Source organism: Nuphar pumila, chromosome 5 (genome assembly GCF_984573655.1).
Source record: "Nuphar pumila chromosome 5, dmNupPumi1.hap1.1, whole genome shotgun sequence".
In the NCBI taxonomy this organism is placed as follows: Eukaryota; Viridiplantae; Streptophyta; class Magnoliopsida; order Nymphaeales; family Nymphaeaceae; genus Nuphar; species Nuphar pumila.
In genome coordinates this window covers 87,445,038-87,461,616 of record NC_143253.1, presented here as the reverse complement: position 1 = coordinate 87,461,616, position 16,579 = coordinate 87,445,038, and the positions used below count along the sequence as shown (strand labels likewise).

The 16,579-nt window shown below is 36.5% G+C and overlaps 1 protein-coding gene across 1 annotated transcript; it reads left to right on the top strand.

Moving 5' to 3' along the window:
• The first annotated feature begins 1,180 nt into the window (after positions 1-1,180).
• On the top strand, positions 1,181-2,425 carry LOC149837795 (uncharacterized). The gene is made up of 2 exons (XM_090007494.1): positions 1,181-1,411; positions 2,234-2,425. The coding sequence occupies exons 1-2, from the start codon at positions 1,190-1,192 to the stop codon at positions 2,318-2,320; spliced, it is 309 nt and encodes a 102-aa protein (XP_089863620.1). The 5' UTR covers positions 1,181-1,189; the 3' UTR covers positions 2,321-2,425.
• Positions 2,426-16,579: the final 14,154 nt, after the last annotated feature.

Sequence of the window (16,579 nt, the reverse complement as noted above, 5' to 3'; positions counted from 1 at the left end):
CTTGGTGTGTATTTTTTTACAGATGATGTTGCGCCTGTATACGACCCACCTACACCAGTTGATCGCACAAGTCAACAGCCAACACAGGAAACAGGGTCTTCACAGGCTGGCACAAGAAGACTCATTCGAATAGTGTATATCGATAATCGACCGTAAGTATTTTGTTTTCAATTATTGCATATCTTTTAAATATTTTATATTGATATTTACTGTGTAACAATTCATGTGCAGCACGAGGTTTGAGCCACAAGAAGTAGTACGGGAGATTAGGAATTCACTTCTTCAACATCTACCAGGACCAGTTGCTCAATGGAAAGAGTACCCAAAGGAGGTATTAGACAGATTGTGGTCCTCATTCATGGTATACAGTTGTTCCTCATAGTTAATGTGTTTCATATTTAATTTATTTAAGCAATGTCTACTAACTTTCTGAAAATATTTGTAGGCTTCGAATCGCTTTGCAACTACGGTGGAAGAAAATGATGCAAGGAAGGTGTGGCAGAAGGTGGCTGCCAATCGATTTGCAGACATGCTGCACACTATGAAGACTGCAGCAAAAAAAGCATCTGGCGTAGTAGATGATCCATTACTGTGGAAGGGCCATGGTCCTATTACTATCAGGAGAGATTACTGGGATGAAATATGCGATATGTGGGCGGGAGATGCATTTAAAAATCGCTCTGCGAAGGCTTCACAAAATCGATCGAAGATGCCCGAAGCCCATCTACACACAGGTGGATCTAAGACATTTGGGAGCCACCTAAAGAAAATGGTAACTCATCAATATATAATATTAATTTTATAAGTATAGTTGCAAATTTGTGTACTAAATCTTTTGTCATTTAACTTCGCAGGAAGCAGAAAAAGGAGGCAGTGTACCATATAAGGATGTGTTTGTAGAAACACATAAACGGAAGACCACGGGAGTCTTCGTATCAGAGAAGGCGAGAACGACAACGGTATGTATTAATTCTATTAATAATCATTGCAATATATATGCAAGTCATCATAATGTTATCATTAATTATTAATGAATACTTTAAACATTATTTTGTAGGAGGCATATGAGCAACAAATGGTAGAGCGATATGGTGAAGACGCTACTCAGCATCCATCATTTGATCCTACAGCATGGGTGACTGCAGCAGGTGAACCCAAAAAAGGTCGCGTGTTCGGGTTTGGGAGTAATATGAACACTTCACCAGTTATTGGTTCTTCCAGTTACGGCTCACCAACTTCTTGCGCCGACATAAGCTCCAAGCAGCCGACTATTCTTTCCGGTGATGATGTATGCGAGATCATTAATGAATCACTGAATAACTACTTCCAATACACCGTCGCCCCCTTTCTCCGAAATGAGATCAAGGCCGCTGTTCAGGATAGGGGATCTTCGATTCCAGGTCCCTCTCAGGTATAATCACATATATAGTTTTTTTGACTATCTTAAAGCACATCTGAGCATGGTAGAATCACATATAGAGTTTTTCTAGATGCCTTAGAACACATATGAACATGCTATAATCACATATTCAATTTTTTTACTGCCTTAGCACACATATGAGCATGATAGAATCACATATATATATATTTAACTTTTTGTCTGTCTTAGAGCACATATGAGCATGATAGAATCACATATAAAGTTTTTTTGATTGCATTAGAACACATAAGCATGCTATAATCACATATTCAGTTTTTTTACTGCCTAAGAACACATATGAGCATATTATAATCACATATTCTGTTTTTTGACTGCCTTAGCACACATATGAACATGCTATAATAACATATAGAGTTTTTTAACTGCCTTAGAACACATATGAACATGTTATATATCATTTATGATAGAATCACATATAAAATTTTTGGCTTTGCCTGCCTTAGAGCACATATGAGCATGCTATATTCACATATTCAATTTTTTTACTGCCTTAGCACACATACGAGCATGATCGAATCACATATATAGTTTTTTGCTTGCCTTAAAGCACATCTGAGCATGGTAGAATCACATATAGAGTTTTTTTATATGCCTTAGAACACATATGAACATGCTATAATCACATATTCAATTTTTTGACTGCCTTAGCACACATATGAGCATGATAGAATCACATATAGAGTTTTTTTATTGCCTTAGATCATACATGAGCACATGATAGAATCACATATAGTGTGTAATTTATTTCATTATATTTTGTTTATCAATACTGACTGTTCTTTTCTTGTGTAGGCTGCTAGCGATAATCAGGGTAGTGGAGCTGAAGGGACAGATAAAGACAATGAACAAGAAGACGCACAAAATCTTGGCGATGATTAGAGGACTGTGTTGAAGAAGTTCTATTTTTTTTATTTTTCCTAATTGTAATTGTTGAATTGTAAATAATTAAACTTCTTAGTTTTAAGGTGGAACGATTAATTATTATAGATACTTGTTATATGAATTTTTTTGTGTGGTTTGTTTTTTATTTACAGGAAATATAAATTGTACAGGAAATATAAATTATACAGTTCTCCGTAATTAATTTTTAAATAATTTTTTTTTGATTTTTTTTCGTTTTTGCGACGGATTAGCGACGGATGATTCTGTCGCTATTCATATTAATCTAGCGACGGCTTAGCGACGGAATTAAATCCGTCGCCACGCCGTGGTCGCCGTTTAGTACCGGCGGATTGGCGACGGAATATAGCGCTCGTTATTCCGTCGCAATTAGCGACGGACTTGGCGACGGAATTATTCCGTCGCCAGTTAGCGTCGAAATATTCGCGACGTAAGCATACTGTCGCCGCGTTGTCGCTAATCCGTCGCTAACCATGTTAGCGACGGATTAGCGACGGATTAGCGACGGAAGGTGGTCGTCGCTAATCTACTGCTCTGTTGTAGTGTTTGTAAGAAAATTCAAGTCGGAACTTGGATTTTCTAGACCAATTCTGAATTGGATTTGGAAGAAGATTCGAATCTGAACTCGACTCTTTTAGACCAATTCTAGAATCTAGAGGAAAGGAAATTATACGAATTGGATTTGTAAGAAAATTCAAGTCGGAACTTGGATTTTCTAGACCAATTCTGAATTGGATTTGGAAGAAGATTCGAATCGAAACTCGACTCTTCTAGACCAATTCTAGAATCTAGAGGAAAGAAAATTATACGAATTGGATTTGTAAGAAAATTCAAGTCGGAACTTGGATTTTCTAGACCAATTCTGAATTGGATTTGGAAGAAGATTCGAATCGAAACTCGACTCTTCTAGACCAATTCTAGAATCTAGAGGAAAGAAAATTATACGAATTGGATTTGTAAGAAAATTCAAGTCGGAACTTGGATTTTCTAGACCAATTCTGAATTGGATTTAGAAGAAGATTCGAATTGGAATTCGACTCTTCTAGACCAATTCTAGAATCTAGAGGAAAGAAAATTATACGAATTGGATTTGTAAGAAAATTCAAGTCAGAACTTGGATTTTCTAGACCAATTCTGAATTGGCTTTGGAAGAAGATTCGAATCGGAACTCGACTCTTCTAGACCAATTCTAGACATTTAAAGGAAAGAAAAGTTGATAAGTATGACATTTGGGACTAGTTCAACTAGCACGAGCATCAGATTTTGGAAGAGTACCAGTACGAGCACTGGATTTTGAAAGATTATCAGTACGAGCACTGCATTTTAAATGGTTACCAGTACGAGCACTGGGTTTTAAATGATTATCAGTACGAGTACTGGGTTTTGAAAGTTTACCAGCACGAACACTGGATTTTTGAAAAATTACAAGCACGAACACTGGATTCTGAAGAATTACTAATTGATTTTGATGGAAGATTTTCAGTCTTCACCTTTACGACAACTTGGGCGACTGTCGGGGCCTCAGGATTTATCCCTTATCCTGAATGGGGAGTTCAATGCAAATTGATGTAGATGAATGCAGATGAATGCGAATGAATGCATGCAAATGCAAATGAATATAGATGGGTGCACATGTGTGCAAAATGAGAGATTTGTTTGATCCTGCCTGCATACAGAAAGTTTTGAAGCCAATTTTCAAAATAATGCCCCAGTATAACTGGGGAGTGAGAGTTTGGATGAAAGGATAAGTAATTGATATTTGATGAGAATTCTTTGAGAATAACGAGGTAAAAACTGACAATGAGCTTCTTGGTTGATCACAGAGGCACTTTAAAAAAAATTACCCCTTATAAGAAGACATTTAAACATTTGCAAATGAGGAATATAAAAGATGACGCCAGGCCATAAGAAAGATTGACAAATTTATTAATGCATTGAAGAAGGAAATAACAAATTGATAGAAGAACTGGGACTACATTGTCCCTTCAAAATGACAAAATGATGAAAGTGACCTAGTCTTGACATTGTCAATTTTTAGAAAACTTGCTCAGGATGGTCGACTGGTATCTTCCTTATCTTCAATAAGGATATTCTTGTCGATGCAATCTTGAATGATATTCTTCAGGACAAAACAATTCTCAGTGTCATGTCCCACTGCCCGATGAAATTTGCAAAATTTTCCTTTGAATCTGCCCATGATTGTTGCAGGATCAGCTGCTTTAGGTAAACAGATCATATCTTTCGCGAGCATGTATTCCAAAACACTCTCTAGTGTCTGGTCCAAAGGGGTGAACTTTCGATTCGTACTCCAATCCTTGCGCTTTGGCTTTTCTTGATCTTTCTCTTTATGCTGAGGTCTAGATTGAAGAGGCCTATCATTGTTGGAGAACTTTCCTTTTTGGCCCTTGGATCCCTCTGAATAGTGATCATGATTCTTCTTATTGTTTTTGCTATCATTGGCACAAAGAGTGAAGTGAGCCTTCGGAGATCTTACTGTATCTTTCGCGAGCATGTATCCCAAAAAACTTTCAAATATTTGATCCAAAGGGGCCATCTTGCGGTCCTGATTTCGATCATCATGTTGTACATCTTGCCGAGTGCTTGATTTCTGCTGAGACTTAGCAAAGACAGTCGACTGGTATTCTTTCTCACCCTTAACAAAGAAATTCTTGTCGATATAATCTTGGACGATATTCTTAAAGACGAAACAATGTTCAGTATTGTGCCCCGTTGTTTGGTGGAATTTGCAGAAGCGGTCTTTCCATTTCCCTAGGGTGACCAGAGGATTAGCAATTCTTGGAAGCTTAACCATTCCTTGGCTCAGCATGTATTCAAGGACCTCTTCGAGGGGCTGATCTAGAGGAGTGAATTCGCGATCGTAACCCCAACCGTCATGCTTTTTCTTCTCTTTCTGTTGACTCAATTTTTCACTCTGCTTTAAAGATTTCTCTTTCTGACTTGTACGATTGCCTTTGTTATCCTTGCACCCCTCGCGGTGGGCCTTGACAGAATTTGTCTTTTTTGAATCTTGATCATTCCTGACGAGAGTGATGCTCTTGTAGAAATCTTTGCTCGTGAAGACCTTCTTGCCCTTGTCGCGGGCCTGCAAATCTTTAATCCTTTTTGTCATTTCCTTCAGCTGTATTTGGACTGGATCATCCATTGCTTGATCTTTCAACTTATAGGTTGTCCCTTGTCTATGAGAGGATCTTGGAAGTGCTTGCCAGACTTCATACTCTTCATCAGTGCCAACTACTGATTCTGATTCATCAGATGTATCCTCGTGTTGGATATGTTTCTTGGATAGTTCTGCTTGACCTGGATCTTTTCTGTACTAGCTTCAGCTTGTTCTGTCGACATTTTGGTCATCATCTCTTTGAACATAGCATATATCTAGGGATCAACATCATCCTTTGCTTGCTGACCCTGACTTCTAGCTGATCGAGGTGAGTCCATTTCCTCTTCTGAAGCGATCGAGTATGCCACACCTTCGATTGATGAGGTTTTCTTTCCGGATCTTGTATAAACCATCGAGTATCACAAATGTTTTCCTGAATGTTGCTGATGCTCTCTGCAAGGTAGAACTGATGATTAGGCTTTTGAAGGAAGTTTGGTTGGAGAAGAATATTTGTTGAGAATTTTGGTAGACAATTGAAATAATATCCCATTACTAGGGATTGAGTCGTCGCTGGAGTTTACGACAATTGTGCTGCTATTCTTTGCAAAATAAACAACTGAGAATATGCCTTGTTACCTAGGCGAGGTCGTCAAACCAAAGTGAAATGAAGATTAAAGGAACTTTATTGAAAATATGATTTTAATAATATACTTGACAGAGGGGAGGGGGACAAACAATTTTCCACCACTCTGGAAAATCAGAAGACACACGAGGACCAGGAAAAATAGTAAGATTGATAAAGGAATCCCAGCCATGTCTGGCAGAATGGTATGCTCCGGACAACTGATCTGATGCGAGGTCGAATTCTAGCAGAACCCCTGCTAGTGGACGAATCTCTACGCACTTCTGCCTCTGAGAGAACTGCGTGACACACCACTCTGGATAATAGTATGCGCAGAAGAAGGGGCCAAGTAGCCTGAACCGCTTGCCATAAGCATAAGTATATCTGGGAGGTGATTCCTGACGATCAAAGTAGTCCCATACGACTTCTTCCTCCTGAAGGTTGTCGATCAAGAACCGGTATCGCGTAACTGGAAGAAGCTTTTTTCCATTGTATCTGAATGAACTGACTCGGACTGGCACATGCCGGAGGAACCAAGACTGCCAGGCATAGGTGCACCCTTCGACTAGGATCGACTCTCCGAGTGTGAAACGGGTCAACCCTCGGTATAGAAAGGCGAGTGCGGCCATGGCTATCGAGAGGCGGCTGGTCTGTTGACTTCCCCACCTATTTAGAAGCTGAACTATTCTGATATCCATATAATTCCGTCCATCGGGAAAGAAAGCTAATCCCACCGTGCACAGAACCATCGCATGCTGAATTCTTTCTCGAGCTGTCCTGGACAACGAGCTGACTTCTACGAATATCCCATTCTCTCTGTAGATTTTGAGCAGATCCACATATTCATTTCCATCTTCTTCAATCAAAGGCCAAGACTTGCATCCCGTCATGCGAGCTAAGGCATCTTTAGGGTCCAGACCCTTGACATTAATAAAAAAGTGTTTCTCCAATGGATCTTCAGGCTGACCGGCTGGCTCGGGCAATCCCATGATTTCTGAAAATTCATCCATCAGTATTGTCACCTCGCCCCATGGGAACCAGAAGGTAGAAGTGCTCGGATTCCACCGTTCTGCTAGTGCATGGATCAAGTTGCCGTTAACTGTCTGCTTTCCCACTGCGGACGCCAGTTCTAACCCACAATCGTCCAAGTGGTTCGGAAACATACGAGAGAAATTCTTGAACCATAAATAGTACCACCGGGAAAAGAAGGATCCGGTGCCGAGGACTCGATGCTCGGGAAGACTTTGTCGCACCTCGTAGGAGATGTGACCCTCAGGGAAGACTGAATCAAGCTGACTGGATGCCATCAGATTGGAAAACATGGAAAATTGGAATAAGACTTGGGAAAATACAGGAAATTTGAGGGAAATGCAGGCAGGATAAAAATAAAGTAGGAAATTCGAGATCCAGAAGACAGGAAAGATGGGAAATCACCTGGAGTTTTGAAGGAAATTAAGGGAAATTTGGAAAATCGTCCAGGGTTTGATGAAATATGAAGAAATAAATGGAAAATGAAGTATTTGGAAAATCGTCCAAGGTTTAAAACATGGACATAGATTGGGGAATTTTGAGAAAATCGTCTAGTATTTTAGAAAATTGGGAAAATATGGAAAATAAAAAGGAAATAACACATTCAATCATATTCTGCATAAACAAGTATGCACATACAGCATTCCCTAAAAGCTGACTCTAGATGCATAAATTTTGAAATAGCTGTAGGACCTTAATCCTAACTCTAAGGTTCAGATCAACTGTATCCAATCCAGTTATGCCTATATACTCAAGCCAAGGCTCGATGTACGTGGCATAAAATCAATTTCTCCGGTTCTAGGTTCAAGTTTTCCAACATCCTTGAGCACCTGCCGATATACGTTGGACTATGGCCCTTGGTACGTGGCAGGGGGGTTTTCACCCAAATAGGTGGCCCAGTTGTGAGGCTCTGTCCCGAACTATGGTTTTGGAAGAGAGCCCAGCAACGTGAAGACCGGGACAATATAGGTAGGGTGATTTTTGAAATATGAGCACATGCAAGAAAATAGAGGGCTCTAAGTCCTAAAGAGATAGAATTTTGAAATATTTGAAGAAGCAAACATTGTTTTCATACAATTCCTAAATTGAGGAGTGTTATATTAGACCTAAGTCTATGTGAGCATGAATAATTCTCCCCAATATGGTCCTACCAAACCATACCCAGTCTATATGCATTCCATGTCAGCTGGGTTCAAGTCTAGGCTCCTAGGTTCACATGATATCATAAAGCAAAGCTGACATTCCATGGAAATCGATTTTGACAATTTGAACTAAGTAGAGCATTAGATTGATCAGGAGAAGACAGGTCCCATCACGGTCGCCAAACCTGTTATCATCGCAAAATTTTACTTTTGCAAATCAAACTGACCTTTGAAAAAGATTTTGAAAATAACTCGCCTCCGTTTTTAAAATGCGGGATAATTCCGATGAATGGGACTCGCCTGTCTGTACGACGTTCGACCGTTCCTGCCACCTTTAACAGGGGTAATCGAACCAAGGATCAATCTTATACTCTGCTCTATTCAACTTGTCTAAACCATATTCGAATTTCTAAATGCACATAGAATCAGGCATGTGCTATGAATTTTCTGAAAATGCATATTTGAAAACATGATGTTTGCTTTGAATATTGAAAATAATTGGAAAATAAACTCTTTGAAAATCATGAATCAAGGTTGAGATATTGTATTTGAGAAAGTGAAAATCGATTTCTGAAGAATCTAGAGGTTTTGTGAAAATCGATTTTGAGAAATGTGAAATAACTTTGGAAAACTTGATTTCTTTGAATTCAAACTTTGAAATTGAATATATAACTTGGAAAATCAAATTTTGAACTTGGGAAATACTTGAAATATCATTGGCAAATCCATATTTTGAGAAAATCGATTTTTGAATAAGATTTAGAGAATTTTGAGAAAATGATTTCTCTGAATTGAAATTTGAATTGGAATTGGCAAATGCATGAAATGAATGAATATGGATTCGAAATACTTGATTTTGAGGAATTGAGAAAATCCTTTTTGTATTTTTGAGAAATGCAGTACATTTTGAAATTAGCCTAAGAGTGTAGGCTGAATGTGGCTAATGTGAAGATCATAAATCTAGGTATCATTCGTATTCTAACTATGGCCATAAATACAAATTCCACCAAGTTTATAAACTTCATAAAAGCTAGTGTATGTGCCATTCGTGTAGACCATAGTGAGTTTGAATATGCATGAATCATCATTCACCACACATTAACATTATTTAAAAAAATAAACTATATGCAATACTGCCCAAGCTAAGCAGGAAATGTAAATTCTTATTCCAAAGTTTAATTTAGTTTACATCACTATTGAAAATTAAATATATGAAAAATAAAGTCTTCAATGTACCTGCAAAACTAGAAAACTTGGTTAATAAAAATATGTTGGCTTTTCTAGGTTTATCCAGTAATATCAGGAAATTGCTGGATTTTGCTAGATATAAGCCTTTTTGCCATGATTCCCTTAAATCAAAATGATGAAATATGAAATAAAATTGAATAAATAAGGAAGAGAAGATATGAAATTTCGAAATTGGGGTCAAAATGACCAAAATACCCCTAATAACAAGACTATGGCCTTGAAATTAGGGTTTTCAGAAAGATATTTAGTAAATGCAAGTTTTGAAATACAAATAAAAATAAATTAAACTAAATAAGCTATGACATGATTAAAAATATGAAAATTATGGTTAGAGATTTCAAAATTGAGGTCAAATGACCAAATTGCCCCTGATAGCAAGACTATGGTCTTCAAATCAGGGTTTTTAGAAAATATTTTGGTAAAACTTAGGTTTTATGCACTAAATGAAATCAAATGAACATCAAATTTAACCTAAAGTATCCTAATATGATTATGAATATGATTAAACGCTAAAAATATATGCTTATACACGAAAATCCAAGAATATCACAAAAACTGTGATTTTGGCAGTGTCTTTGGATCTTTCAGGAACCCGGTTTTGCAATTTGCTTAATTCAGCCATCAATCAGATTCCAAAATTCATCAAATTTAATACCTGCACTTTTTATAACCCTAATATCAAATTAGAATTATAAAAATATTTTTTCGGCATTAAATTAATCCGAAAATAGTATCAAACCCTAAAAATATGCTATTTTTAATCTAGTTCACCAACCAGTCTCAGTCCAAGACCCGAACCAGGGGTCAAACCTCCATGAAAATCTATGAAATTTTACAGAAAATAAATAGACAAGAAAACATAACTTTTCCTTTTTACAGATTTGAAAAAGCGTTTAAAACCAGGGAGACACCGATCCGACAATCCGGACTTGAATATATTGATTTTAACTTTGGTCTTAACTGATACTTTCAATTGAAAATTTTGGGATAAATAGCAGCGCTCATTCAAAATATCTAAGCTTTTAACAGTGAATATATGACAGAAAAATAACAATACTCACTTTTTACAGATCATGAATCGGATCTGTAGTTTGGGATTTATAAACAACACAATTCTGATTAGGGTTTTGGAAAACCCTAACGAGTTTTAAATTGAAAATCAGAGTCTCTGACAGAGGAAAAATATTTAAAGTAATAAAAAATTCTGAAAAATTCACAGTAGCTAGATCTAATCAATATGAATCCATGGCACTTTACAGATCTAGAATCAGATATAAGATGAGAAAAATATCATCACAGCAAGTTACCCTCTTGATTTCAACAACGATTTTAAAGTTTTAAAAACCCGATTTGATGTCTGATTTTTCTTACAAAGTTCCCGAATTCCAAAACCTCTAATTTTTTTACAGTAGTTCAATTACATATGCATGTATCACATATAAAAAAATCAGACATTAACATCAAGTATTTTAATCCGAAATAGTATGATCTTGACTGTTCTAAACTAAAAACACCCAGAAATCTAATAAAATCTAGTAAAACATGCATTAACTAATAAAAACAATAAAACAAACCATAAAACAGTAAATAAAAATTATTTCTATGCTAAAAAACGTAAAATAGACATGAATAAACAGAGAAATAAATAAAAATTTGGGAATCAATGGCTGGAATTTAATATTACCTTTAAAAGCATGGATTTAACCCATTAAAAGGGTAAATCACATGTTTAATTGGTTAATAATGCAAAAGATAATGCTAAAATCGATTCTAATGGATTAGAATCCCTGTAAACACCATGAAACAGAGTTAGATCACTTTCTTGAACCTCTCTTGAGGTTCTTGGACTTGAATCCATGGTTTAATTAATGAAGGGGATGGCACCAATGGCTAAAATTGATTTAAAACATGAAAAAGTATTGAATAAAACTAAAAAAATATTAAAAATATTACCTTGGTGCTTGCAGCTGCAATGGAGGAAGGTGGAGATGATGGAGAGGAGAGAGAGGCCACGAAAATTTGAGAGAAAAAGAGCCCCTTTTGACCCCCTTTAGGTCCCCTATTTATAGTAATTTTTTTAGGTTTTTAAAAATCACAATTTTGAAAATTTTGGACTCTCCCAAGGGGGGCGATTTTTGTAGAGAATTAACTATATACCCCTAGCCTAAATTATCCTAAATAATGCCTAATTAACCCCTAGCTAATCCTAAAAAATCCCCAAATGTGATGCCACTTGGATTTTCCACATTTGAGTTTTAAAACACCTTTTAAAAACCTTCAAAAACACTAGTTTTAAAAACTAACTTTCAAAATGAGTTTTCAAAATAAATTTTAACTCTTCTGAACCCCTAACACTAATCAAGACACTGACTAACCCTAGTCTAGACCTGACTTACTCGAATATGGCGCCACCCCGAGTGGGCCCTACTTGAGTTTTTTTTTAAAAAACGATTTTAAAACCTGAAATTGAAGGAGTTTTCAAAAGAGATTCAAAAGTAGACTTGAAATTAAAAGTTTTGAAATGGCACAGAGTTCCAACTGGGTCAGAACTCCTCTGGATATGGTGCCAACTGAGTGGACCCCACATCAGAGTTTTGAAAATTTGAAATAAATACTGAAAATGGCTTTAAAAAAGGGTTAAGATCAATATTTGAAATTCAAGGTTTTTGAAAATAGGGTTTCAAGCGAGCTGGAACTCCGGGTTAGAGTCCTGAACTCTTAGGACTCTGAGATTTTAGATTTTAAAAGCCAAATAAAAGAATTTTCAAAAGATTTTATCAAGAAATGATGAAATAAGTCAGAAAAACACAGCCAGGGGTAGACTCCTAACTCGACCAACCTCTAAAATAGAGTCCTGAACTAACTGGACTCTGTAAAATGACCTAAATTTTGAAAACAAATGGAAATAAGTGAAAAGGAAATAAAAACAGACTTCAAACAGACTCCTGACTGGACTAGGACTCTGGGACAGAGTTCTGATCGGACTGAAACTCTAGATTTTTTTCGGTATTTTCTGAAAAACAAATGAAAGAACTTATCAAAAAAGTGAAAACAATAACGGAAATTGAAATAAAATAGAGTTCTGATTCAACTGAGACTCTGAGAACAGAGTCCTGATTGAACTAGGACTCTCAGATTTTTGGATTTTTGGATTTTCTTGAGAAAACAAATGGGAGGATTTTGAAAAACAAGTGAAAACAGGATAAAATTGAAGTTTTGGTTCAGAGTCCTGATCTAATTAGGACCCTGAGAAAGAGTCCTGATTCGATCAGAACTCTAAGAATTTTGGCTTTTTGATAAGCAAATGATGAAATTTGGGTAAAGCTTTTGAAAACTAGTGAAAATGAAGTATAAATAAAGGCACGCTTTGTCATTGATCCTCAACAACTTTTCTCAACCATTAAGAGGATTAATCTCTACTGCACCGTCCAGGACCTTCATTGAATTAACTGAGTGTAAACACCCCAAATTTTCACCCTCATCCAGTACTTACATTTCATGTGTCATTGCATGCATTCGGCATACCATTTCATTGCATCGCATAGCATTGCATGTCATCCCATCTCATTTTCGAGATCCAGCACTCTTGTTTTCAAAACATTCAATCCAGATTTAAGTTTTAAAACTTTTCTTTCAAAAACAATTTTAAAACTTGGTTTTTTATTCAACATTCTGTCATTTTCCAACCCTCGGGACCTTATATTTTGAAATACTTTCTTAGAAAACGATCTGGATTCATTTCAAACTCAATTTCAATTGATTTTAATTCTCAGATGAGGCCCATTTAGGTGGTGTCACTTTTGGATTCCTTGTCAAAAATCTCCAAAAATTTAAGAGTCCTAGTTGAATTAGGACTCTTTTTCCAGAGTCCTAGTCGGATCAAAACTCTACTTTTCACTACCTTTTTACCCGTTTTTGAAGAAAACCTTTCAAAATCTTCAGTTTTGGCCAAAATTTCAGAGTCCTAGTTGGATCAGGACTCTTCTTCAAGAGTCCAGTCGGATCAGGACTCTTCTTCAGAGTTTCAATTGGATTGAGACTCTAATCTTTTACAACTATTTTTATCCATTTTCAATCAAATCTTTCAAAATCTTTCAAAATGAGTCAGAAACTCAGACTTTTAATCAAAGCAGGACTCTGTTCAGAGAGTCCTAGTTGGATCAGGACTCTGATCCTGATTTTAATTTTGAGAGAATTGATGATGCATGAAATGCACATCATGTAAACAAGTTTTTCATGCGTTTTGTATCAAGTTTAAGGTTTTAAACCCATGTTTAGATGTGTTTTGATAGTAAGGGGCTATGGTTCGAATTTCAGAAAAATCAGAGTTAAAATGAGAGAGTTATGGCTATTTCAGTGTTTGTGCACGGATTTCGAGGTGGATCGGATCCATATCCGACCCAATTAGGTCAATTGGACCTTGGATCAACTCTTAGAAAGCCCAAAACCCAACCCACACACCTATCCATACTCATTTCAAAAAGTTTTTCTAAAAACCCCCCAGAAAGTGGCGCCTAGCAATATTTTATTTTTTAACACTCTTTCTGAAAAATGTCAAAACTATAAATAGTTTTTTTTCAAGAACCCTAGGCGTCTTTGGCTGTGTTTGGACGCCCCCTACAGTGACTCTACAGCAGCAGCTCCTTCCTCTCCATCTTCCCCAAGTGTTGGCCATTGAAGATCGACCTATGCTTGATTTTCAAGCATATTTTCAAGCTTTCTTTGGTTTCTTTTCATTTCTTTCTTATTCCTTGCTGTCTTTTCACCATTTTTCTGTACTTTTGCAGGTGTAGCAGAGGTGGAGACCATTAACCTTGGGCGGGAGTGCGCAACACACCACCAAGGTGAGCCGACCCTACCTCCATCCGGCTTTCTACACCCTCCGATCGCGAATCGGCTCACATTCCATCACCGGTGGATCTCCAACGTGTAGCAGCTGCAATAGGTGCCGTTTTTGGTGAAGTACAGCATCCTTGAACTGTAGAAGACGTTTACCTCCAGCCACGGTCCGCTCTTCTTCATCCCCCCGGTCGTCGGATCTTCCAAAAGGTAGGTCTTCTTCTTCCTTCTCTTCTAGATAAAACCGATTTGTGTGTGTGGTTTTTGTTTTGTTATTTTCTGTATGTTTCTTGTTTTTCTTTTTATTTCAACCTTAGAATAGCATTCGTGCATAGGCCAGCACGTTAGCTTAGGTTTATTTATTTGATTGATTCATTGGAATCGAGTTTTTATTGATTTTTCATCTTTTTTATAAAAATCGGCTAGATCTTCATCTAGCCGATTCTTCAAGTTTGTCATAAGTGTTCTTGATATTGTTTTACAGAAAATCCAATAAAAAAAGTGTTCATTTTGATTTACTTTATTCGGTTTTTGTGTGGGTTGTATTTGGTTTTAATTAAAAAGAAAAAAAATCCAAAATCGGCTAGACTTATTCTAGCCGATTCTTGATTTTTACAAAAATATTTTTCTGTTTTGATATTTTTGTTTTGTCCAGCATGTGTATTGTGTTGTTTTGCTGAAAATCCTATTCCAAAAAGTTTATTTTAATTCATTTTGATTGTGGGTGCTGCTTGTCTTGTTTTGATTGTATTTTTGAAAAAGAAAAAGAAAAATTTCGGCTAGAGATATTCTAGCCGATCTTTGTATTTTTGTTAAATGTTTGTGTTGATGTTGGTGAATCGTGTAGTTGCTGTGTGTTTTAGGTGTTAACAGCAGTATATAGTTGTGTTAGTCATTTCATTGTTTTAGGATTGATTTAATTAGTTGTTTTAATCAATTTTTCGTTTTTGTGTTTTGAGTCTATTGTTGAAAATTATAAAAATCAAGTTTTCTTTTTTTTTCATGTTTTTAATTCCAGCATAGTGCTGTTCTTGTTAGCCTTGGTGTAATTAGGAGTCCTTTGTATTATTCTCTAATTTAGTTTTATCAAATTAGTGGTTATTTAGTTTTATTGCTTTTTGTTAATTTATAATTTTAGTCTTTTTATTTTCGTGTGGTTCTTCTTCTTCCCCAAGGTGGGTCGGCAGCCATTAGAGCTCCCCTGGAGCTCTTGGTCGATTTTTTTTTAGCAAGTCTTAATGGTCATTAGTTGAGTTAGGAAGGTGTCTAGGTTCAATGTATTAGGTCTTTCTTTTTTTAGCCGTTTTTAGGGTTGCATTTAGGTAAGTTTTGGAATTAGGTTAGCATTAACTCCTAGGAAATCGATTTTCCATTTAAGTTCTTTTGTTCCCTAGGTATAATTAAGTCTATTAGTTTAGAAAGTAGCATCCATTGAAGTTGGCGATTTTTGGAGAAGGGAGGTAATTAAAGTAATTGAAAATTGGAAAGCTTTTGGAAAAAGGATATTCTTCAAAAATCGTGTGAGGCATTTAAGGAAAATTTGAATTTTGAATGTGTATTAAAGAAGGAGTTACTCCTTAACTTTGGAAAGTGTTTTGCAATTAAACCAAAATTCCAATCTAGGTTACACGATTTCCATAGAGCATTAAAAGCATTTTAATTCCATCTTGAAAAGCAAAAATCGTGGATTTCTAGATTGGTCTTTTCAGATTTCCAAAAAGGTATTAAAGGCAATTAAGGAGTGTAACTCCCTCTTTAAATGGGGCGATTTTTGAGAATCCAAAGCATTTCAAAGTTTGAATATTGGTAATTATTACATTCCTTTTTCCAACCTCCTCCATTAAAATCGTGAACTTTGGATTAATTGTAGCTTAATTAGGAGGTTACTACTTTAGTCTAGACCTAACCTAGTCAAACCGAGCCTAGGTCGAGTCAACCCCTAGTCTACACCCCCTTTGAGTCTAGTCAAAACCTAGCCTAGCCCAAGTCAAAGCCTAAACCGCACTTAGGTCAAGTCTAAGACCAAAGCCCAACCTTAGTCAAGTTTAGTGGAGTCAACCTTAACCTAAGTTAGGTCAACCTAGTCTACCTAACTTATCTAAGTCAACCCCAGTTGAGTCAAACTTAGTTCAAGCCTACTTAAACCGAGTTCACCCTAGTCTTGCTAAACCTACATCCAAAACCCAATCTTGGTCAAACCTAGTCAAAGACCTAACTCGGGTCAAAACTTAGTCTAAACC